Genomic DNA, 26181 nt, shown 5'->3' with positions numbered 1-26181 from the left:
TAAAGCTATCAAGTTGAAATTTAAACAATATACCCACTCAGGTTTACAGTTTTTTGTATCTGTGAAAAAATCACATTTCTACGGTAACGTACAAAAGGTTGCGGCCGTTTATGCCACAAAAAAAGAATATTTCGACAATCTCACGGGAATAAAAATTTATAAGGTAGCTAGAACTATTACTATACTAAAATTTGGCAAGTAATAGGTATCGTCTTATATACTACAAGTAGGTTTAATATGGGTAACATCTGAAAACTAATACATTTGTAATAAAATCATCAAAATTTGTACGGAAACCCTCGGTGATTGAGTCTAAACTTGCACTTGTCCGGTTTCTTTTCATCAATACAACGTGTCCGCACACTCCGCCAAGGTAACGAGTGACGATTTGATGACGCCACCATACAGTCTGGGCCGTGTACCTTGTGATTATTAACTTATTAAGAGGTAGACGATTTACTAGTGTAAAGAGGTGAACGTGTTCTAAGAGGGCATCCCTCAAGAAGACTGGGAATGTATAGCCAGCCTCATTTATGTCCAGTGTATAGTATAGATGATTGTCATTAAGCTTGTCGGTTATATTCGTCAGGTGCACGCTGCGGTTCCCGTCCACCAACATCCGGCTGGAGTTCCAGTCGCTGGTGGAGGAGGGGGGAGGTGGTGCGGGCGCCAGTGGGGGGGCTCCCCTGCCGCCGCTGAGGATCACCATCCCCGTGGACAACGACGCACGCAGCCCGGCGCCCTCGCCTACCGGTATGTACCACAACCAACGAAAGTAGTTGACAATGTTTCAAGACGGCTAAATTCGTTAATTATAAATGAAGACCATTTCACGTGATTACAATCGCTTGAAAATTATTTAAATGCAGTTATAACAATAGTATTCTGCGGACGACGTGGTAATTGATAGCTATAGGAGCATCAGAAACATGTTGGTGTCGGGAAAGGACACAATCTCTCTCACAGATGTGTTGATAGCTCACTGGTTACTGAAGCTCCGGCGTGAGTGTGGTTGTTGTTCGTTGTTGTTGAGGTGTGTGTGTGTGTGTGTGTTGCAGGCACCATCAGCGCCACCAATAGCTGTCCCACGTCGCCGCGCGGCGCGGGCTCGTCGGGCCGGCGTCACGCCGACTTGGGCCTGGTGGCTCACTACGCCGTGCTGGCGGACCACGCGCGACCTCCCACCAACGGCACCCCGCACACAAGGGTATGTACACACACTTTTTTTTTTATTATTTATTCAGAAACAGACAGTCTTACAAATGATTTACTAAATTAAATAACAGATACTAGACCTAGAGTTTCCTTAATTAACAGGTTTAATAGCGAACAGTCTATTATAATTATACAAACATATAAAAATACTTTATGTGATCATACAAATCCTATGAGAGCTATATCTACACTATAATCATGGTGAAAATTATTATTGTAAAATTTACTCGCACGATGAACAAAACTATTTTCTACATAACAACTAGAACAAGAATTTACATGAAATAATTCGTTTGAATGACATGTGCGTTTTTGAGGGTGAGGTATTTTTATGTTTATACATTGCAACAACGAGGGACAATCCATAATATTATTAATTATTTTGTACAAAATAACAGTATCAATAAAATGACGTCGTTTTTCAAGATCTTCAATTCTATGTCTGTTATCAGTGTATATATTACCGGTTTTATAATCTAAGTCTAACACTTGTGGAAGGATGCCGGCTAGACTATGGGTACCACAACGGCGCCCATTTCTACTGCGAAGCAGTAATGTGTACCCTATCGTTTTCGGTCTGAAGGGCGCCATAGCTAGTGAAATTACTGGGCAAATGAGACTTGACATCTTATGTCTAAAAATGAATAGCGCAGTTGTAGTGCCGCTCAGAAGTTTTGGGTTTTTCAATAATCTTGAGCGGCATTGCATTGTACTGCATTGTAATGGGCAAGGAGTATCTATTACCATCAGCCGAACGACCTGCTCGTCTCGTCCCTTATTTTCATAGAAAAAAGTCTCACTACCACAAATTGTAAACCTCTTTCGTTCGATAGCATGCCTCCGCCGTCCTTTGTTACGTCTTGTAGACACGGTCTTAGGTCAACGCATATTGTATGAGCGAAAATAACAGAATAAACCTGAAATTTGTGTCGCGCTAAAGAAACTATCATGGTTTTATATTCTTATTGCTCTCCACTTTATTGTTAAGTAGAAACAGACGCGGTGCGGTAAGTTAACATTCCATGCGTAAACCGCAAACCGTAGGGCTAACGTACAGTCACAACTTTTCAAGAAGCCAGTACTACTAAAACTGTCCAAACATCACGTGGTGGCTAATAAGAAATCTAAGTAGAGCCTCATGAGGGATATTAAAAAAATTGTGATATAGATGTTTCGATTTATAAAGAATTTCAGCTATGGCCGGTTGTTGTAAGTAAATAATGTAAAAATATTCTAATTTTCCGAATTGCAAACAGAAAACATGTTTGATTACGAGAACGGCTTGCAAGGAATTGCTTCGAGTTGTAGAGGAGAAAAAAAAGTGAAAAAAAGTTACAAGTAATTATTACAAAAAAGTGGAATCTAAGATTATATATAGATATAATACATACTAGCTGACCCAGCAAACGTTATATAGCCATATAAAGTAATGAACTATTCAATAATTAAAAATTTTAGGGTATAAAAAATAGATGACTATGACCGATTCTCAGACCTACCAAATATATCATAATATATAAAATTTATGGTACTACAATAATCATTATATTCGATTGCCATACTGCAACTCTATTGCGTGGCTGTGGATGGATTAGAATAATATTAAAATCGCGATACAAAAGTAAGTACTGATCGTAGATGGGTGAAAATTTGAAGTTGTATGTATTTTATAATGCTGAATCATAATTATAAAAAAAAATAAAAATGGGTGAACACTTAACATTTAGGGGGTTGAAAAATAAATGTTCGATTCTCCATCCTAGCCGATATGCACGCTAAGATTCACAAAAATCGGTGAGTCGTTACGGATGAGTTCAATTACGTACACCGTGTCACGAGAATTTTATATATTATATTAATCATAAATAATAAATTATTATAATATATATTATATTAATCACACTTCATCTCGAATTATTTATTAACTTATAGATCATAAGTGTTTCAAAGAAGCAATATGTAAACCTTGGTTAATCGAAATTCTGTCCATAAGACTCATTATCTTGAAGAAATGAAAGTTGAAAGACTTCGTTGACGTCATTAATAATCAATTCCGAGAAATAATTAAACTCGTGGACGTTTTGTTGTGTCCTTCGAAAGTTCTCAACAAATATTGCATACGTTTTTAAGAACTTACGTATTATATTTCCTTAACGATGTAACTGTCCAACGCGAACGAGCAAAATCTACTGTTCTGCAGTTTGTTACATACTCTATTGTTGAAAGATATAGTGACAACATATTGAATGCCTTGTATGTAAAAAAATTACAATTGGCAAATAATGTGTAAATTCCATCTAAGTAGAACATCAAATATGTATTTAAATATATTCATAAGATATAAAATTTGTACGTATTTACATTATATTTACATATATTCATTTATACAGTGCGGTTTTCAAGGAGCTTTCTTCCACGTACTACAAAGCTGTGGAATGAACTTCCTTGTGCGGTGTTTCCGGGACGATACGACATGGGTACCTTCAAAAAAACCGCGTACCCCTTCCTTAAAGGCCGGCAACGCTCCTGTGATTCCTCTGGTGTTGCAAGAGATTGTGGGCGGCGGTGAACACTTAACAGCAGGTGACCCGTACGCACGTTTGTCCTCCTATTCCATAAAAATATATATATATAATAAATCTCTAAGATTGAATTTTCATTTTCTCTTTTTATAAGTAGAAATTAACAGTTAAATAAGTCCTCATTTTGAATTATTCGATACGGCGAAGATTTTAGCACCCGAAATTTAGTCCTTTATCTTGATGTTAAGTGGGTCTATCCACTGTTTATAAAATTCAGACTTTATAGTTGTATATTGTACTGTTACAAGCTTTTATTGTTTATGAATGTCCGGCAATGTCTGTGACATGGATGACATGTACACCAAATGAAGAGGGTTCGAAAATCACGGGCTCTTGAACCATAGTAGACCAGGTTCGATAATTTTTGAAACCAAAAAAAAATATAGTAGGATGAAAACCATTGATAAAGAACGAGGATATAACAAAAATTAAGGGAAAAATAAATTACGGGCGATCTGAGGTCGGGAAGTAGAAAATGGGGGGGTGTTTTAGGGTAAAAAACGGTTTATCTCGATTTCCGGCAAAACTACAAGTCCTATCGCAAAAAGTTAATTGGCAAAGTTGCAGGTAATAAAGAGATCTACAACTTTTGTAATTACGCTTTTTTCACATAACCTCAAAATTTAGGTGAAATGTTATGGTTTTTTATTAATCTTTTTTAAAAAAAAAAAATTTTTCTACGAAATTTGGTGAAAACTTACCTCATTATGTCCCAAATACACTGTAATTTATTTGATTTAAAATATTTATTTTTTCGCCTTATTTTAACTTAATATCAAAAAAGCACCCTAATTTTCAATCGAAAATTCTGACGTCAAAATATCAGCTTTTTTCAAAAAGTTTGGGGGCCGTTTATTCGTTGAAATATCTACTTTCTGATGGTGTAAAAAAATATAAATTACAATTGTAAATGTTCGGAAAATTTAAGTCCAACAAAAAGCATTTCATAAAGAATTCATACCTGTTGTTTCGTAGCAGCAAAAATATGGATTACTATTAATCAAATCTATTTATAAATGTAAAAAGGATAATGATTCAGTGTTAAATTAAACTTTTTTTTTTCAATTCTATTGATTTTCTAATCCATATTTTTGCTGCTACTTAATAACAGGTGTGAATTGTTTATGAAATGCCTTTTGATGGCCATAAATTTTCCGAACATTTACAATTGTAATTTATATTTTTTTACACCATTGGAAAGTAAAGATTTCAACGAATAGAAAGCACATAAACTTTTTGAAAAAAGCTGATATTTTGACGGGTGAATTTTCGATTGAAAATAAGGGTTCTTTTCAGATATTTCAGGCAAAATAAGGTGAAGAACTAAATATTTCAATTCAAATAAATTATAGTGTATTTGGAACATAGAAAGGTAACTTTTTACAATATTTCGTGAAAAAAAAAATTTTTTTGTAAAAGATAAAAATAAAAAACCAAAAACTTGGTTTTTTTAATTTTTCACATAAACTTTGAGGTTATGTGAAAAAAGTGTAAATACAAAACTTGTAGATCTCTTTATTACCTACTACTTTGCCAATTAACTTTTTGCCATAGGACTTGTAGTTTTGCCGGAAATCGAGATAAACCGTTTTCAGCAAAATTTTAAAATCAGCAAATATAATATTATGTATCATTACAATACTCATTCATTTCGATTCCGTGCTCCAAAATTGTGATTCGTTGTTGAATTGTTAGAATATCAATTGTGTATGGCGGCCATCTTGGATTTCAATAATGTTTTCAAATCGATCACTCTTATTTGTATTATCTACGCACGTAAAGTGGTCAAAGTAAAAAAAACATAGTACGCCACGGTACACGCAAGGTATACCATAACACATACCTAATATGTTAAACCTCACTATAACGATTTCATCGATTTAACAAATTAGAAATCCCCTTAAAGTGGCCGGAAAGAGTTTAGTAAATATATACCTTTAGATAACATTCAGTAACTAAATCGATTTAACCTCTTCGTAACAAATTTTTACAATTAGATTTCTCTGCTTAAACGTTTTTTATCAACCTTTTGCATACGTTATCATGCTAAAAGTGTCTATTATTTGGTGATAGAACTTTACACCGGCTTCATTGAGTAGCCGGTATTGCTCCATAAGGCACAAGATCCAGTACATAGTTAAGTATACAATATGTCCGAATAATTTGATCGTGTCCGACGAAAAGCTCGTCCAATTAATGGGGCTCCGGTATTATCGGAACGACTCGATCCCTTGGCCAACGCCTAGATACCCCTAGACATGTGCCTTGACTTGCACTTCTATTACAAATAAATTTTGAGTATCAAGGTTGCTCTTTATTTAAAGTTGCATTGAGGCATAATATAATAATTCCAGTTGTGCCCAATAATCAGGGCTACTCTGAATGTGTTTCATCTTTATTTCGTTTAATTTAATTTTTTTACAATTTGTTATTTGTATTTATTTAATTGTAATTGTAATTTTAAATATTAACTTTATTTCAATTGTTTTTTTTCCGTTATAAATCATCCTACACAGTAATAAATAATTTACTATTTAATGACAGACAATTTACCTTAGATAATTTTTGTAATGTGTTTAGAATTATAGTAATACTCGGTTAACAGTTAGTTCTATAGAATAATGATTGTGATGAAGTCGATGATCATGTTCCAGGCGTCGTCGACGACGGAGCAGAGCGGGCGCGAGGTGCGGGAGAGCCGGGACGTGCGCGAGGGTCGCGAGGGTCGCGAGGCGCGCGACGTGCGCGACCGCGAGCGGGACCGCGACCGCGAGCGGGAGCGCTCGGAGGACGCCGCCAAGCCGCCGTACAGCTACGCGCAGCTGATCGTGCAGGCCGTGGCCTCCGCGCCCGACAAGCAGCTCACGCTCAGCGGCATCTACAGCTACATCACCAAGCACTACCCCTACTACCGCACCGCCGACAAGGGCTGGCAGAACTCCATCCGGCACAACCTCTCGCTCAACAGGTACCACTTCTTTGATTGTTCGAGGATCCAGAGCTAAAGCCGAACCACTCTCTCAGGTTCTCATCGCTTATTGCGTATATCATTCGGTGGAAGCTTCATTTCCTCAACTTTTCAAAGCACTTTAAGTCTCAACACTATCAACTGCAGAACCGTCTCACTCTGGATCCTTCTCTACAGATGAAATTCTCAGAAGGCTTCTAGGTATCTGCACTTCTTATTTTTCAGAGTCCAGTCCTTTAGATACTCCATACGATAGGGTTGAGAACTCATAGCGGCCCATAACCTTATCTGAAGCTGTTGACGGGTCACCTGATGTTAAGTGATCACCGCCGCCCACAATCTCTTGCAAGACGAGAGGAATCACGGGAGTGTTGTCGGCCTTTTAGATACGTATACGCGCTTCTTTTAAAGGTACCCTCCTAGTTCTTGCATCCTCCTAAAATCAGCGCACAAGGAAGCTCATTCCACAGCTTGGTTATACGTGGAAGTTCCTTGAAACCGCACTGTAGAGTACCTGTAAAAATAATGCGATTTCGTATCGAAGTCGGTACTAAATCAGAATGCAAGCGAATGTTTCTATTATATTTATTTGCAACATGCGAAAATCTATATTTTTACTGGACATGGGGTGTTGCTGTGTCTGACCACTATTGAAGAAGCAAATAGCTAATAAATGTGTACCTAAAGTTTATTCAAGAGGACCCTGGCCGCAACGATATTTTATATAATAACAATTACGCAGTTATACGGAAAAAATTTATAAAAGTGAACCTAACATGTCTGATTGCAAAATAATGTCCCTTTTATGGTGTAAGTACACTGATTTCTTTATCCAAATAATGAAAGGCGAGGATCAGCGCTGATTAACTTTGTTTCATTATAATAAAGTCGGGTGAGCTGCTGACTTAAAACACAGAATACATAGTTATTAATGGTATAAGTAAAGGAGATTCACTCGGTTTACAATGAAATTCTTGCTACGATACAATTAAGTACAATTCAAATCGCACAAGTCTACCTAATAGAAGTTGCTTCTCTTTCCATCGCGTGACTCTTACCTCTTCTGACGACATTAGGGTTGTCTTTTTTTTTAAATTTAATCTGAATACTCTACATTGTGATTAATTGAAGTATAATATTGACGAAATAAAACTAGGCCAGATCTTAGTAGTATACTATTATGTATTCTGTGGTAGTATGTAGGTAGATAGGAAAACTATTTTATTTTTACAATGTTAGCGTAGGTAAGTAGGTACTTATAACGAAACAGGTCGTTAATCTCAAATATCAGATATTCATTAAATTCTAATAAATGCGTGAAAGAATAATGCACCATTCTAATATACCTCCGTTCCTACTAGCTTTGTTACCTAAATAGGTACCTATGTATTAAACTCACTTAGTACACCTATTATGAATGATAATTACCTACATAATAATAATAGTAAACCACTTTAAAGTATAACTTATTCTTGAGCATATTAAGGTTTAATTTGTATCGCAATCCTTGTTTAAATACTGCACAGTATTTTTTATATTTCTTCATCTTTCAAAACATCGGTGAAGTTGGTGACGAACAAAGCTCGCACGTACACTACCGCTCGATCGTGAGACCCTCCTGTATAAAGTATATACCACGATGGCGTGGTTTACTTACGTTTTCGATACCTACACGGGGAGTAAGACAGGTATGCTTATGACTGAAGCTTAAAATCAAACTCAATTCATCATCTGTTTTTTCAACAGTTGCTTTTCGACTTTAAATTATTTGCGGTTCCGCCAGTATCTTTTTGTTATATTACCTGAATTTGTAACATATAGTGTGATATCCAATATGATGGCAGGAATCAGGTCAAAAAGCCATTCTAAACTCTCCCCGTGATAGATGAGGCGGAGTTGACCATAATTAAAGATACAAGGTAATAATTGGTCGTGACATGTTTGCAGATACTTCATCAAGGTGCCCCGCAGCCAGGAGGAGCCAGGCAAGGGCAGTTTCTGGCGCATCGACCCGCAGAGCGAAGGCAAGCTCATCGAGCTGGCGTTCCGACCGCGGCGCCCACGCGGCGTTCAGTTCCGCGCACCCTTCGGACTGTCTTCGCGGTTCGTTAACGTCTTAGTTTTTTTTTCTTGGGTTCTGTACCCGAAGAGTCAACAACGGGGACCTTATTACTGAGACTCGGCTGTCCGTAATACTACAATACGGCAACAGCAATAGTTTGCAAGCCGATATTTTGACACGTTGACTATTATTGCTATTGCGGTTAAAAATTATGATGGCTAATTCCAAAATCGCCATCATACAATTTTTCTGTTGAGATGAAAAAGGCATACCGCGTTTTACAAACCATACGTCACTCGAACGTTTGGTTAAGTGGAAGAGCGCTCGGACGGAACCCAAAAAGTCGCGGGTTCGAGTCGCGTATCATTCATAAATCTTGGCTATAAATTTCATTTAATTTTTTTATTCTAGTTGTAATAAAGTAGGTAAGATTATTGTGTTATGTATTAACTTGTTGGTCGTTATCGAGCTATTAATGTGCGCGGCTGACTCGCACTTGGCCGGTTATTATTAGCAGGTCCTTACACTTTGACCGATGTTATCTTGTGACGTCATCATAAAACATGTATGTAGTTGCGTCACTGTTCTCGCACCATTCTTGGCAATATTTATATTTGCTCATCAAGTAAACTTATTGGTACTTACTCTTGTTGTGATAGAAAATTATTTGCGTATATGCTTTAATTAAAATTGAATTCAGAGCATAGTCATGTATGGCCGGGTCCACATATACACACATGACGACAAAAGAATGCTATTGAATAAAAGCGAGAGACTAGTAAGTGAAGCGAGACGAGTGAATGAATGTCATGAGAAACCTTTGTCTGGCTTGTGTTCTTTATATACTATAACACTTTAAAGTATCTATCATTGATGGTTTGAAGATATAAATAGATTTTTTTATGGAGGACACGCGAGCATACGTGTCACCTGGTGGCATAAAAAGACATAAAAGGCATTTATTTTCTCAAAATTGATTCCTTTAGAATTCTTTTTGATGTCATTTCTAATAACTACTAGATACTACTACCGCTTCGCAAACAAATGGCACTCTGAAAGAGAAGAAGTGGCGCAAGAATCTCTCCCAGTATTATTTTTTTGTGGTCTTTTCAATAAAAATATACAATATTGTACAGTCATTTCTATCGCTGTAAAATAATTACAAACTAGTCCCAGGCTGTCCGATCATTTAGACATTCAGCAGTGGAGGAATAGGATTTACGACAGAGCCTTTTTTTTGTAAAACATTTAAATTTAAATATTTAAAGTGTGTAAAGGGATCACCGCCGCCCACGTTCTCTAGCAACACCAGAGGAATCACAGGAGAGTTGCCGGCCTTTAAGGAAGATGTACGCATTTTTTTTTGATGCTACCCATGTCATATCGTCCCGGAAACACCGCACTAGGAAGCATTAGTTAAATATATAGGGTACGCCAAAAGTTTGCTTAATATTTGAGAGTGGATTTTATATAAGCTATAGATCTTTAGAAATAATAATTTATGATAAAGTTAATAAATGGGAAATTACCCACCAAGTCCTTTCTGTTATCTTATCTTTAGAATGCGAACTGTAGTTATATATTACAAATGTATGGCCCAGCCTCACACACAGTTCACAACGGTACTTGGTCCACAGAAGCGCGCCCACGTCGCCGTCGCAGGTGGGCGTGTCGGGCCTGGTCACGCCCGAGGAGCTGTCGCGGGAGCCCACGCCGGACCTGTTCACGGCCGACGAGAGCGAGCACCAGGTGACACATACACCACCTACACGGCATGAATTACACCAAAAGTGGTCAAATATATAAAAATACTAGCTGACCCAGCAAACGTTGTATTGCCTATATTAAAAGCGCGATACAAAAGTAACTAAAGTTTATCGTAGATGGGTGAAAATTTGAAGTTGTATGTTTTTTTTAATGCTGACTCATAATCAAATAAATTTAAAAAAAAAATGACAAAATTTAAAAAAAATCGTGTGGATCACCTTTAACATTTAGGGGGATGAAAAATAGATGTTGTCCGATTCTCAGACCTACCCAATATATACTCAAAATTTCATGAAAATCGGTCAAACCGTTTCGGACGAGTTCAAAGTTTAACACCATGACACGAGAATTTTATATATTAGATAGATAGAAACAGAGTGTCATCCAAAGTAGTCAAATATATTGGGACACCGTTAATACCGTAACATAGCTACATTCAAAGCAACGAATGTATCGCTACACACAAATCGCCAAAATATAGAACCACCCAAACTGTTCAAAAATGTGGATACGTTTGTGGAAAATAAACTTTTTGTGTGAAAGATGAACTAATGAGGTATACCTCTACCCAGATCACAGAATATTTTGAATAAGGAAATAAAAAGCAACCGTCTGTCTGATCCGTATTTCCCATCTGTATAATTTTATTGTTATTGAAATAACATTATTTATTATCAAAAAATATTGTAAGTCTGTTACTTAAGTTAATAAGTTCTTTTGTATTAATATTAATTCTTAATGAATACATCACAATCGACCTGCAAGTTAGTGAACTAGAAATACTGGGCAAAATTGTAGAGAGTGTGGCATATGTAGGTTCATAATGTGTGCCCACCCGACTGGCAATCAAGTGTGGTGGATTGTTAATAATAACTTGCATCCAATTTAGATATTCAACTGCAATTGATCGCTCAAGTGATATATAATCCATTTACTGATTTTTCGCATTCCATCAACCCAGTGTATGAAATATTTTGGTTATCTCCATTTAACAACCCAAAAGAAGGGGTGTTTTTTTAACATTTAAGTTGGTTCGATTCCCAGACGAGGCAAGTAATTTTTAGAAAATCTTTGAATGCAGAATTACTAACTTTTAAAAATACGATATAGTCTTCTTTTAGTAAAATACCCTGTCTACGATATTAAAGGTACTTTCCCTTCATGTCCCATAACTTTGGGACACCCTGTATATAGAATGACATATAGGTGTTTTAGATTGATAATTTGTGGATGTGGCAGAATAGCGTTTTCCATATAATATATGGATTTGGAAATCCTTAGTTAAATCCTGATGGTGAGATGACAATTATTGTGTATTGGTGAGATATCAAATATTAAAAGTGGCCGGTGTATATACATGCCTGATTGATACTTATGTGTCGCGTGTGACTCCAGGGCGGGCAGCAGCGCCTCAGCAGCACCACGAGCAGCACCAACAACGGCAGCAGCAGCCACGCGGCACAGTTCCTGTTCCCCCAGCGCAGCGGCGTCAGCCAGAGCGCGCCGGGCTCGCCGGGTATGTCTGATGTACACGTCACCTGCCGTCACCTGCCGTCACTTGCCGCGCTTTATGGGGACTTTCCGCCATTAGTGATGTCAGCTCCAGGCATAACGTCAAACATCACCAATTAAAAACATTTACAAGCTGACGATTGTCTGCTGGCGTCACACAGGGTTACAAAGTTCCATCCCTGTTTTAACGCGAGGCGATTATAACATAATTGTGCACGTTTCAGACCAGCTTTTAAAAATTTGGTCTGTATAATTGAGAATTAAGCATAATGCCTAACTTATGCCGAAGATGAAATGCCCCAGAAGTGAACAGGTCGCGAATCATTAATGGACACTTGACACTCAAATTCGTTACGTACTATTTGTACCTACTCTAAGAAGAACTTAATATTCTGTTAAGTAATTTTTCTCGATTCTGGGAATATAATACTTATTCAAATTTTTAACCTTAACCTTTGAGTATGTAAGGGCTTGGGTAGAGATCCCTATAACTCATAGTTTTTTTTAAATTTTCATAGGTTTTTTATAATCTTAGGGACTTTTTTTTATGGAAAAGGAGGACAAACGAGCGTACGGGTCACCTGGAGTTGAGTGATCACCGCCGTCCACATTCTCTTGCAACACCAGAGGGATCACAGGAGCGTTGCCGGCCTTTAAGAAAGGTGTACGCGCTTTTTTGAGAGTACCCATGTCGTATCGCCCCGGAAACACCGTACATGGAAGTTCATTCCACAGCTTTGTATTACGTGGAAGAAAGCTCCTTGACAAAAGCACTGTGGGAGACCGCCACATATCCAGATGGTGGGGATGATATCCTAACTTGTGGCGTGTCGTGCGAAGGTTAAACAGTTCTTGGGAACACTCCTGTGATAAATGCGGTAGAATACACACAATCAAGCGACATCTCTACGCAACGCTAAGTGATCCAGCCGTTCACAGAGCACTGGGTCACCGACAATTCAAGCTGCTCTGCGTTAAAATCATATTTAAGCGAAAGAGTTCAGATAGTCGATGTAAATGGCAAACGGTCTTCGGGTAAACCTGTGGGAATAAGTGTTCCACAGGGTTCTATTCTCGGTCCTTTCTTGTTTCTTATATATATTAACGATCTACCGTTTGTGGTAGATGATAGCCATGAGATTGTATTGTTTGCTGATGATACTTCACTTATTTTTAAAGTGAAGCGACGTGCGGATATTGATGACGAGGTAAGCAATGCACTCTCAAAGATAGTACGTTGGTTTGAGACGAATAATCTGCACTTAAACAGTAAAAAAACAAAGTGTTTACGGTTCATTACACCAAACACAGCGGAGGTACAAACCAACGTACTTATAAATGACCAAAGATTGGAACTTGTGGACACTACAGTCTTCTTGGGTATCACGTTAGATAAAAAGCTTCAGTGGGGTCCACGTATTACCCATCTAGCAGATAGACTCAGCTCTGCGGCATATGCAGTTAGAAAGATTAGAGAGTACACGAATGTTGCGACCGCTAGATTAGTGTACTTTAGTTATTTTCACAGCATCATGACGTACGGTATATTACTATGGGGTCATGCTGCTGACATTGATATAGTGTTTGCACTGCAAAAGAGAGCTGTTCGTGCTATATATCAGCTTGGTTATAGACAGTCTCTCAAAGAAAAATTTAAAGAAATAAATATTATGACTGTTTATTGTCAGTACATTTATGAAAATTTAATATATGTTCACAAAAATCGTCACCTTTTTGCTCTTAATAGTGATTTTCATTATTATAACACTAGAAATAAGGGATTGCTTGTAACTAATTCTAGTAGGCTTCATAAGATACATAATAGCTTTAAGGGTAAATGTATACACTTCTACAATAAAGTCCCAGCCACTGTTCAGGCATTATCTATAAATAAATTTAAATGTTTTATAAAGAAATGGCTCTGTCGTAAATCCTATTACTCCACTGCTGAATATCTAAATGATCGGACAGCCTGGGACTAGATTGTGATTATTTTATATTGACTGTACAATATTGTATATTTTTATTGAAAAGAGCGCAGAAAAAAGAATGCTGGGAGAGTTTCTTGAGCCGCTTCTTCTCTCTCAGAGCGCCATTTGTTTCCGAAGCGGTAGTAGTATCTAGTAGTATAAGAAATGACATCAAAAAGAATTCTAAAGGAATCAATTTTGAGAAAATAAATGCCTTTTATGCCTTGCACGTGGTGAAATGGTTCGAGCTGGTAGTGGGCTGCGCCATACCAGAGATCACAGCAATACTCCATGTGTGGCCGGACCTGCAAATAGAGCGCTAGAATGAAGGCCGGCTTGAAGTTTCGCCGGGCTCTCTTAATGACGCCCAGTTTCTTCAAAAACAATTTGGCTTTGCCCTCCAGATGGCCACGGAATTAAGACTATTTATAAAGATAATTAGGTAGCGATGATTAGAAAATAAATAAAAATAATATGCACCATATATTTTTTTATATTCATAATCAATTTCATACAATCCCCCACTTATACGTAATTGTTTTAAACTAAATAAATCATTATATGATTGTTCAACTCTTATTTGTGGCTCCATTCTCTTGGTCTAGTCTAGCACTGACATAAGATGTAAGGGAATGTCTCAGACTGACTGTACAGGAGTTTTGATCTGCCGTGACCAGTTGTTTCCGTTCTCCGATTGTATCATGTGACTGAGTGAATGAATGCCGCAGGTTCTGGTGGCGGGTCGTTCGGCAGCGCGGGGCTGGTGATGGCGGGGCACCACATCACGGTCGTCACCAACGGCGCGGGCGGCGAGCGGGAAGGTAACACCACTAGATTTTTCATGATAAAGCTTTCACAACATGATTCCAGAATTGATCAAAAGAAACGTGTTAATAGACGTAAAAAAATAGAAACTCACTGAGTTTCTGCACCAGTGCTTCTAATAAAAAAAAAACAATTGAAAGTCGATAATCGAATGTTGCACATTTTTTAAAAGAAGAACTTTATAAGTACCATGTGAAAAAATCTCAAACCACGAGTGTTCTGTCAATTTAAAGTACTTTTTACAATGAAACGGCATCTTCATACTTTAAGCCCTATTATTAACTTAAAATACGTATTGAAATAAGTAATAATACTGAAAAATAATCACAATAGAATAGTTGTAGGTCACAGATGAAATTATTTAATTTATTACTTATTAATTTTTACTGTGGGATGTCATTTCAAAAATTCTCTAGTTCCGGTCGTCTTCAGACATTAAAACTCGCACATTCAATGTGGATTGTATGAAACACATTATAGTTACAAAATATACTAACTATTACACAATAACACTACTTTTCTACCTCTGAAGTGGTATATTTTGTTCTTTTCTTCAATTTAGTAGTGTGACATTGTGATATTTTCGTTACAGAGAAGTACGTGGTGGGGTCGACGGGTGCCAGCCTGGTGTCCATCCCCGAGGACGACGTGGCAGCCGGCAGCGTGCTGCTGCGACACTCTCCCTACTACGGGTAACTTGTACATTGATTGTATTCAGACTCGTCCGCAACCCACTGTGGTTGACTATTTATATTTATTGTATTTACTTGTATATCTCAGCTGTGGCTTATGAAAATGAAATCTGATACTCATAATTTTTTTTTACCAAGAATCACAATTGTTATACTTACCTAGGTAAGTCTTTATAGGTATTGCAATTGGTTTTTTTTTATGAAAATTTTGGACGAGACGTTTAGCTTATGGTAATTGATACGCCCTGCCCATTACAATGCAGTGCCGCTCAGGATTCCTGAAAAACTTTTTAATTAACAAAAAATGTTTACAAATTGTAAGTCAGTTATTGAACTAATTTTCAATTAATTATTCCACGAAAATAAGAAATTGTTGACCAATTTCAATTAGGCACTTATTTATTGCGTTCGTAAACAAAATATACTGAAAAGTATTAACAATTAAAAAGTTATTCATAAATATTGCTAAACAATCTTGACCACGCGTGCCTTTCAAATCCGTAAACTACTCGCAACCTACAATCACTTTCATTAATTTTAATATATTATGCTTGGTTTTTTTTTTTTTGATTATTATACCACTAATCTTAGGCAGGATGTGTAAAATATTATGTGGTAATTCCGTTACTGACCAGTACAAAAATTTATACTGCATGTTAACGACTTTCAACTATTCTAAATTAATCAATTTCTATTGGTATTTAAAAATAGAAGTGAATTACTGTTTACGTTAGATCAGCTGAAATGAAAAGCTCACATATCAAAGTTGCCATGTATATTTGTCTACTATTTTTGTACTACAATTTGCACCGTCAATCAATGTGAGTGAATGCTCGACACGATGTGTTAATTGGTGGTGGTGTCACAGGAGCTACGGCGACGAGGGCTGCTCCTCCGTGGGAGGTGAGCTGGTGATAGAGGAGGCGCCCGACGACCCGCCGCACAAGAGGGCCAAGCACCACAATGTGAGTAGCCCACTGTCTGCTCCCTCCTGCCTCCCTACTATATCCATATCGCATATAGACATCTCACGGATCGAAGTGCTATAACGTGGCGTACAGTAGAGTAAAATGGCAGAAAAGGGCACATTAGGAAATAGTACCTAGTACCACAAGGGTGGGATTAGGTTATTGTAAATGAGCTGTCATTAACAACTTTTTAATGTTAGCTCGTTTGCAACAAAACCGTAGCATAGTTGAAGCCGTACACATAATTAAGCTAGAACGAAGCACTCTTCGTGCGAATATGTATATAGGGGATATCAACAATGGAAGTGAAATGGGGGGGAGAAATTAATACCTTAATTTAAACAACTTCTGACACAAATCAGATTTTTTTTGCTTGGCATTAAATAGACACGCTTGTGTTGTTGGCGTTAAATTGGCCAGATTAGCATTGCAACCATTTTAAATAAAGTTTCTATTATAAAGATTAAAAACTTCAATTCTGTAAATTATCAATTTGATTGTATTTAATTTTATTTTACATAAAGAAAGAACAATCCTTCTGAATTTCAATCTCTAAATGTGTCCTTGTTTTTGGCGTTGTAACATTGTGCGAAATTAAGATATATTTTGAATTTCAATTAACTGAAAATAATGTATTGAAGATGAAGGCTACTTTCGATGTTTCACTAATATATAAACCGGCCAGGTCCCGGATATTGAAGAGCGGCGCGCGTATTGACGCCTGGCCACGCCCTCCGTCAATCTAACCACGTGACATGCTCTCCGCCAATAGCAGCCGCGCGGGCTCACTGACCAATGACAGCACAGCACACTTGCGACGCTCGAGTCGAGGTCGACCGATCTAAGCAATAAACAGACTGTGAGTTTCATTTTGAACGTTAAAAGTGTTAAGAAAAAAGTGTAGTTCGGTTTTATTTGCATCTTAATGCGCTTATTGTGTTTTATTATTTTGATTTAGTTCAGACATTTGATGACGCTATACATTACATGTATACGGTGACTTGGTACGGTCGTTGGCAGAAATCCTATATAATTGTCTAAACAATGATTTCCTCGCTCGACTGTACAACAGATAATTTAAGTGCAATGCTACAGATTTATAAGTTTTAGTGATAATATTGTAAGAGAAACACCAAAATCGCGTCTAGTGAAGCTCGTTTGTACCTCAGAGGGAGGAATAAAAAGACGGAGTACAGCTACCAGTTGCCAATATTGAAATACGAATCCTTTACTTTTGTTAATTTCTCGAAATACTTGGGGATTGAATATAGAAGGCAGTTAATATATTTGGATTATATTTTTTTTTAAACCTACAATATTGTACCAAAACAAAACGATATAGTATATTTTAAAAGACGAGCGAGAGTTTTTTTCTTATTACAATATACACTGTCTCCAACTGGCTCAGCTGGATAGCTCTGTTCCGTCTATATAATTTTTGTATCTGAGAGTTGTTTCTATAGAGTTCCGTACGTGTTGGAATCTCTCACCATGTAATCTTTATTGTTAAGGCGGGAAGGTCGGAAATGTCACAAATAAAAATTGAGAGCAAAGATTGTATAGTGCTGCAGGGCTTATTGCTGATAGCATTATGATGATTATTGTGAAATCCAGTGCACATACGATTATAGTCATTTTATTTGTTATATTTCGCAATAAATTATCAATAACTTTGTCTTAAACTACCACGATCAGTTGATGAATAAAATATAAGTGATAAAGTAAAATAGAAAGTCACGGCTATTAATAACTAGTTACATAATTTGTTTGAAATATTTTACAATTATTGTAATGTTATTTATATTCAAGTACTATAATATAATTTTATTATACAACATATTTTAACAATCTCTATGAACTTTTAAATATCATACTGATTTGTTTAAGTCAAGCGTAGTTCGGCCACTCGGATTGTTTGGACCTCAGTACTGTAATGTAACTGAATGATGTCATATAAACACAATGTAACAACAATAAAGAATACATTTTTGAAGTCGAGATTCTTTTCGATATTTTTAAATGGACCTCTTAAATGATTCTTCAGAGATGCAACGAGAGGTGAGTTTAATGTTTTATAGCCAGTGTGAAAGTAAAGAATAAAATGTTACAGTAAGGCACTCTGCAACCAATAACATCCTACATAAATGTCACAGCCATACAATCTGTGAGTATAACAACTCAAGGAGACTGTAACTGACTTTGTTATCACAATTGATGTGATATACATTTAAGCACTTATTCATAATGGTCCGCTAACTTAAAACAGCTGCTAAGGAGTGTTTTTTCTCATTCTAACTTAGGTCAATAGAAGAAGACAGACTGAGAATTAGCTATGCTTTTAATTAGCAGACTAATAGATAAGGGGGTTAGAAGTTACATTGGCAAGATCAATCAATCCCCCCGTATTTAGTGGGCTCAGTACTCAAAGTGCCATATTGAAAGAGACGGGTGTCAGACACAAATATACACAGTGTCAAGTGTAAGTTGGTGAGAACATGGGAACACTGCTGACCCTCGCACGTATAACAGTATCTGAATAATAACTTACAATGAAGTGTATAAGATCTTTGATAATTTAACGTAGAATATATTAAAATAACTAATAATTAATATTGTACTACTCATGCGGGAAAAGTTTTATCTTGGCGCTCGCTGTTGCGGTTGAAAAAGAGTCGTTTGCCCATTTTAAAATAACGTGCGTGCGATAAGTTTACTTGTCGCACTCAAATTATACTTGGCACACGCAAATTTCGAAATATCAAAACTGAATTGAGGTCGACGAGTTGGAAATAATACATAAATCGTCGCATTTGTAATACAAAATAACGACAACGTCGCACGAATTGCACATTATACAATTGTAACACGCGAACTTATACTTGACAGTAGCACACATCATATCGGACAATGAATTTGATGCCATAGGTTCACTGTGCGAGCGAGACACAGAGATTATTGCACGCAAGTGACAGAGATAGTTGTTCATGTTCATCTGAAACATAAGAAGCCTTAACTTAACGTAAGGCGCGGGCGCGAAGCTGATGATAATATGTTAAAATATATCTACATTTTGTTACTGCGACATTATTAGTAATTTTCCCATGTCGGTAGTATATTATTTAATTATTCATAAGTATATTGTTTCTCCGTTACAATATTACAAATAATCAGAAGTGGTCTCCAAACAAACTTTTGTTTATATTCGCTGTGGCCGGCCTCTCACTAGGGTCGAAAGTAAAACGACGCGAATTACACGTGCTGGTAAATTAATAAGAATATGGTATTATTACATTATGTTTTTGTGAAGTATGACAGACATACTATTATACTAATTTTGTGAAAGTAAAAGTTTCAATGACATTATGTCAGTCAGCTGGTATAAGTTTTATATTATGCTATTTTGACTTAGGAACGCCTCGACAGAGCCGCACAGATTAATCAAATTATTAATTTGTATTTGACGACATAATTGCCGGCTAATCCTGAGTTGATCTATAATCGCTTGCTGGCCAATATCAGACTTATATTTTGACAATCTCGATAGCTCGCCGATTATTAAGAGGACTTCGGTGTTCGAACAAATCTACTTACATTATGTATATAGGTTTTGGTGTGGTAACACTCATAATATAAATATTATAAATATATACGTTTATAAAGCATCCGATAGACGCACAGTCCCCGCCGATATCATTTCACGTTATCAATATTTATTATTATAAATATTTCTATCAGTATATTGTATTATCTATACATTTATATCTATCTGTATAATTAATTTGATTTTGTTTCGACAAATAATAGTTTTGTAGCTCATATTAGGTAGATATAATTATTATGTATATGAGAAATATTTATGATTAGGTTGTTAAATAGACAGTTATACGTTTTACTTACTATCTGACTGATTTATATTAATCAAAATCAACCGTTTTTACATCCCGAAATAGACGTAGTAGTAATAGACTAGCGTATAGACGATTTGACAGCTCGATAATACGTGACCAATTTTGATTTGTTTAATATTCAAAATAGTAAGAAGCTTATGCCAAACGTGGCTGACTGTTTAGGACTTGTACAAATCGAACTCGATTACAGTGAGTATAGATTCGCTTTCCTTTTATATTTTTTTGTATATCCATTAGAGATGTTCTTGTCTTATACACGCCTTGTTCGTCTATATCCTAGTATATTGTAAGTCTATGATTGTTACATATAACATGTCATTAGTCTTTAGATGTTGGTTTCATAGACGGAGTATTTTTCAACAAACTCTTTTTTTAGTCTCTTGTTGATATAAAAATAACTTATTTCTTTCCAAAACCTTGATGGCACTTATCTTAGCTCATACTGTAATAGATCTTCGTACAATATTTCCGATCGTGTTACACTTCTTCAGGGGGATGTCAGACAATGTTTACGCTGTGTCACTGTTACTTTGAGAAATCCAGTGGGAGGCTCCTTTGCACAGGATCCCGGCTAGATTTTGGGTACCACAACGGCGTCTATATCTGCCGTGAAGCAGTAATGTGTAAACATAACTGTGTTTTGGTCTGAAGGGCGCCGTAGCTAGTGAAATTACTCGGCAAATGAGACTAAACATCTTATGTCTCTAGATGACGAGCGCAATTGTAGTGCCGCTCAGTTTTTGGGTTTTTCAAGAATCTTGAGCGGCACTGCATTGTAATGAGCAGGGCGTAGCAATTACCATCAGCTGAACCTCCTGCTCATCTCGTCCCTTATTTTTATAAAATTTAATTAAATCCAATCTCAATGTTCATATTTTTCTTTTTATGTTCAGTAGCTAAGGCTCATGTGCGATAATTAGTAAGCGGGGACGTGTCTGTTTATTAGTATACCTATGTATTATTATTATTTATGGAGTTGTACAATTCACAGGGGTGTGTTCGTGAACGGTAGCGGACTGTGCGTCTGCGGGTGCCTCTATATAATGTAAACTATTTAGCACTATATAATATAGTTATAGTTGTTCTAGTGTAAACACATAGGCACCTAGTTGTAGCGAATAAATATATTGTACTTTAGTAAGAGGCTTGACGGTGACGTTTGTATGATCGCACGATATATCGAATATAGCGATCAGGTTCAATAGAGAGTGGCATAGCCGTTTGTGAAGTGCGGATGTCTTTGTTGATGTAAGTTGTCTGGTGGGGGCGCTGCAGGCGCGCCGGTATATTGTATCTATGAATATGTTTAAATGAAACAACTTCGCCTTTTTCTCAATAAACAATGATAAATAAATAAAGTGTTTGATATAATATCGTTTCACCCACACCTCGCTCATCATTTCAATTGGAAGACGTGCACTGCTCGACAAAGGCCTACTCTAGAGATCTGCACAACTAACTTCTACTAACTGCGTTACCTAAACTAACCTGTTCCAGAAATTAAAAGCATGCAGATTTCCCGAGAGGCGTCCAAAGACATTGATATGCATAAGAAACAATGTAGGAGATAACACACAGCCTTGGGGAGCTCCAGCGTTCACGGGCTTCGGATTCGAGCAAATAACCGTTGATAAAGATCTGTATGCTGCTCCCAGTGATGAAGCTGGTAGTCCACTTACATTAGCGCTCACGAAGCCCAAATGATCGACGTTTTGAGAGGAGCGCCTTGTGCCATACACGATCAAAGGCCTTCGCTATATCCAGACTAACTGCCAGGCCTTCTCCCTTGCTTTCGATAGCCGCCGCCCATCTATATGTTAGGTATACCAGAAGATCGCCAGTCGACCGACCGTGCGAAAGCCGTATCGTTGATGAACTGGTGACCCTCAAGGTATATCAAGAGTTGGCGGTTAACAATGCCTGCCATGATTTTGGAGATCAGGGAAGTAATAGCTATAGGACTGTAGTTAGTCGGATCTCAACTGTCTTTTTTTTTGGTTCGGTTGGACATTTTTTTCCTGCCTCTGAATTTCACGTTCGAACTTCGAAAATTAAAGAAGAAAGAAAGAGAAACATTTATTCGTATACACACAAATAAGAAAAATAAAGCAAATTAAAAATATGATATAAAAAAACGTGTGGTATTTAAAAGGTAAGGTAAATTAATATGTTCCAACACAACTTATCGTAAGTTGCAACACATTTGCCATCATCCCCACCATCTGTACTGGCTTTCCTTCACAGGCTTTAGTTTCAAGGAGCCTCGGAGAAGCTTTATTTAATTAAATTTAAAACGAGTGTCCAGGATGGATACTCAGAGCGGACTGGCTGGGAGGATGAGAGTTTAATAAAATAAATGTGTAGGATGCTGAGTAAGATGGAAGAGGATTGCACTGTGAGCAATGTTTTTTTTTTTAATATGAAAATACGGGACGAGACAAGCAGGCCGTTCAGCTGATGGTAATTGTTACGCCCTGCCCATTCCAATGTAATGCTCAGGATTCTTGAAAAGCCCAAAAATTCTGAGCGGTACTACAATTGCCCTCGTCACCTTGAGACATAAGATTTTAAGTCTCATTTGCCCAGTAATTTCACTAGCTACGGCGCCCTTCAGACCGAAACCTATTTCTGCCGTGAAGCAGTAATGCTTACACATTACTGCTTCACGGCAGAAATAGGCGCCGTTGTGGTACCCATAATCTAGCCGGCATCTTGCGCAAAGGAGCCTCCCACTGGTGAGCAATGTTGACTGCAGGCAGAGGAAAGGCTTTAACAGTACGACCAAGCTGTGGATGGAGCTTCCCGGAGCGGTGTTTTTAGAACGGTATGACATGACTACCTTCAAAAAAATCAATAAATCAATCTTCAAAAAACACGAGGCATCCTCAGGATGTGTTGTCTCGCCAAAATGAGTCTCGTGCCAGATTTTGGCGAGACAACACGTCCTGAGGATGCTTCGTGTAGTGGCGAAACACGTGTCGAATTGTTTTAAAAATAAGTATTGGCGGAATTAACACTAAAGAAATCTTAAATCATTTGTATAATTATGGATTTCCTCAAAGTAACGCCTAATTCAATAAATTTTCCTGTATTTGTTGACGAACATCTTACACCCACCAATGAGAAGCATCATGCACCCGCGCGAAGAAAATGTAAGGAAATAAAATATAAATTTGTTTGCCTGCGCAACGGCCGAATCTTCGTACGTTAAGATGAATCAACTGCAGCAATTTTAATAAGAGATATTGAAAGTCTTAAAATGTTACCATAAGGACATTTATGTGGTGATAATAGTATCACATGAGTGTTTTAATACCTAATTATCAACAGTTGCATACAAGACTTTATCTACACCCATAATATGAATCCTCTATAAAAGATTCTGAAACAGGTTACTGCTAACATTAAAAAAGCCCGTCCTAGTAGCCATTACATCATCCAAACGAATGTTGTACTGAATTTCATCACAAACATTACGATTGGATGATGTAATAGTTAGTAGGACATCGGGTGTCTTAATGTTAGCAGTAAGCTAACTGTTTTAGAATTTTAATAGAGGATTTAAAGCATGGCTGTAGATAAAATAGATTATCGCAATGTAAGAGGTATACTAACCACTAAAGTTTATAATTAAATTATAATATTATAGCTCTAACGAAGACCTAGCTTTATTTTAAAATAATGTTGAATTCCTAAACTCAGATTACTGCATATTATGTTGTAGAGTCCCTATGTCATGTACAAAAGATGGTGGAGGGATACTAATTGCCATAGAAAACGACACCTTCAATATGTGTTGAAGTATGGGAAAGTGATTGCGAAGATGGGTACTTCTCAACTTAAAAATTAATAATAATATAAAAAAGCTTGCAATACGTGTGCTATGTTCCTACCTCGACCTATTAACATTAACTGTTATAGAATTACTTTGGCAGAGCTGATACACTAATAAAATTTGAAAAACAAAATTTTATGAACGATGCGGGATACGAACCCACGACCTCCGGCGTTCCGTGCCGGTGCTCTAACCAACTGAGCCAACCGTTCGAGTACCGCCTCGTTATAAAATTCTGTTTGCTTTGTTCAACTTTCAGGTTGTGGTTTCATCTACAGGATCTACTTTACAGTTGATAACCTGCTCAACCCCAATATTTGCATATTGGGAAATTGACTTGAGATAAAGTTTTGTTTTCAAATTTTATTTGTGTATTAATCCTAGAAGTGAGGGTTATCACTTTAAAAACATAACATATTCTTTAGAGCTGATAATGTTTTAAATAATTTACCGTTGATTAAACGGCTTAAAACGGAAGTACCTTACCTGGCTCTTACTAACAATAACTACTACTACATTGCCGTAGCGTACATAGACACAGCAGACCTTTGACTGTCAGACCGGCTGAAATAAGAGAGAGTATGACATACAAAACAAGGGGAGAGGCAATGGCCAAGTGACCATCATACGTATAAACTTTGATGCGAGTGGAAAACGACGAACAAGTCTATTACCAGTGTGTGTAAGTATATTATCGTGTCCAATGTACTAATGATGTGATTGTCTATAAATCAGGAATATTATTGGAAACATATTATTCTTTAATTTTTTTTTTCATAATTGAAAGATTACATTATTTTGTTAATATGTTTTACAACAGATATAATACTTTAGAAGTAGATACTTATACAATTTTAGGAATGTATATTCAAAAATGTATTAATGTAATGTATTTGGGTACAGTCAGTTTAATATTATTAATACCAATAGGTATAGTTTGAAAACATTCTCTCACACAATGAAAAACAGAAATTTGAAATAATTTTTTATTTTATTTATATTTTGTTAATGTGTGCGTACTGCGTACAAGTAATAAAGATAGTCGAGCCGGTCTGAACACCGGGGTAACACACCAAAATTCCATGTTTTGCTTTCATCTTGAATACTTAGTTTTGCAGAAAGGGCGACAAATCTATTGAACATGGATGGACAGACACCTATTGGAATCCATATTCAAAAGTTCTAAATGCATTCCATAAACTGTCACATAACCAAAATCAACACTGCGGATGTATTGTTGATTTGAATATAATTGTTGTTCATCTTTTCTTTAAAGTGTGGCGTTATTATGATCGTAGTGCTTCACGCAGTGCTTGCAAGTGCCACATGCGGTGTCTGTGCGGCGCGCACCGCAGGACTGCCGCACGCACGGCGCCGCACCACTCGTACGTCCGCTCCACAAGTAGCGCACCCCTCCCCTCACTGCTGCTCCCTCCCCCGCTCACTATCTGGGTCTCCAATTCCGATTCTTCTGAATAAGACAAAGTAAAACATAAACATTCAATTAGATTCGTAGGGGGCCGTTCATAAAATCAGATTTCTATCAATGATAGTAAACAAATTCTGAAAATTAAAAATATTTCGGCACTAAAGAGTATAAAGTAATTAACTGAGGAGTATTAAATAGAGAAGATGAAAAAAGCGTCTGTATTAGTTCACTGCTAAATGGCGAATGAAGGAATAAAATAATAATAAATAGATGAGAAACAGTATTTTCATTTGTTACTGAATCGAGAGCGCAGGGTACGTGGAAACGTTACTCTCTCAAGTATTCGAAAAACAAGGCAACCAGTTGTGACGGATCGCAACGCCGCTAGAGTCGAGCAACAGAGCTTGCGCTCATGTGAAAAAATACATAGATGTAATGTAATATCAAC

At 37.0% G+C, this 26181-nt stretch overlaps 1 protein-coding gene across 1 annotated transcript in view; it reads left to right on the top strand.

Annotated features, from left to right (window-relative positions):
* LOC126969628 (forkhead box protein K1) overlaps positions 1–21827 on the top strand; it is a 60073-nt gene extending 38246 nt beyond the window's left edge. The window contains exons 2-11 of the mRNA XM_050815182.1: positions 590–753; positions 1059–1207; positions 6452–6765; positions 8713–8868; positions 10465–10576; positions 11990–12110; positions 14805–14897; positions 15494–15593; positions 16462–16558; positions 17247–21827. Coding sequence (XP_050671139.1) covers positions 590–753; positions 1059–1207; positions 6452–6765; positions 8713–8868; positions 10465–10576; positions 11990–12110; positions 14805–14897; positions 15494–15593; positions 16462–16558; positions 17247–17279 — 1339 coding nt within the window. The 3' untranslated portion in view covers positions 17280–21827. The remainder of the gene's footprint in view (positions 1–589; positions 754–1058; positions 1208–6451; positions 6766–8712; positions 8869–10464; positions 10577–11989; positions 12111–14804; positions 14898–15493; positions 15594–16461; positions 16559–17246) is intronic.
* Positions 21828–26181: the final 4354 nt, after the last annotated feature.

The sequence above is a fragment of the Leptidea sinapis genome, chromosome 18, assembly GCF_905404315.1.
Source record: "Leptidea sinapis chromosome 18, ilLepSina1.1, whole genome shotgun sequence".
Taxonomy (NCBI): domain Eukaryota; kingdom Metazoa; phylum Arthropoda; class Insecta; order Lepidoptera; family Pieridae; genus Leptidea; species Leptidea sinapis.
This window is presented reverse-complemented; position numbering and strand designations above follow the sequence as displayed.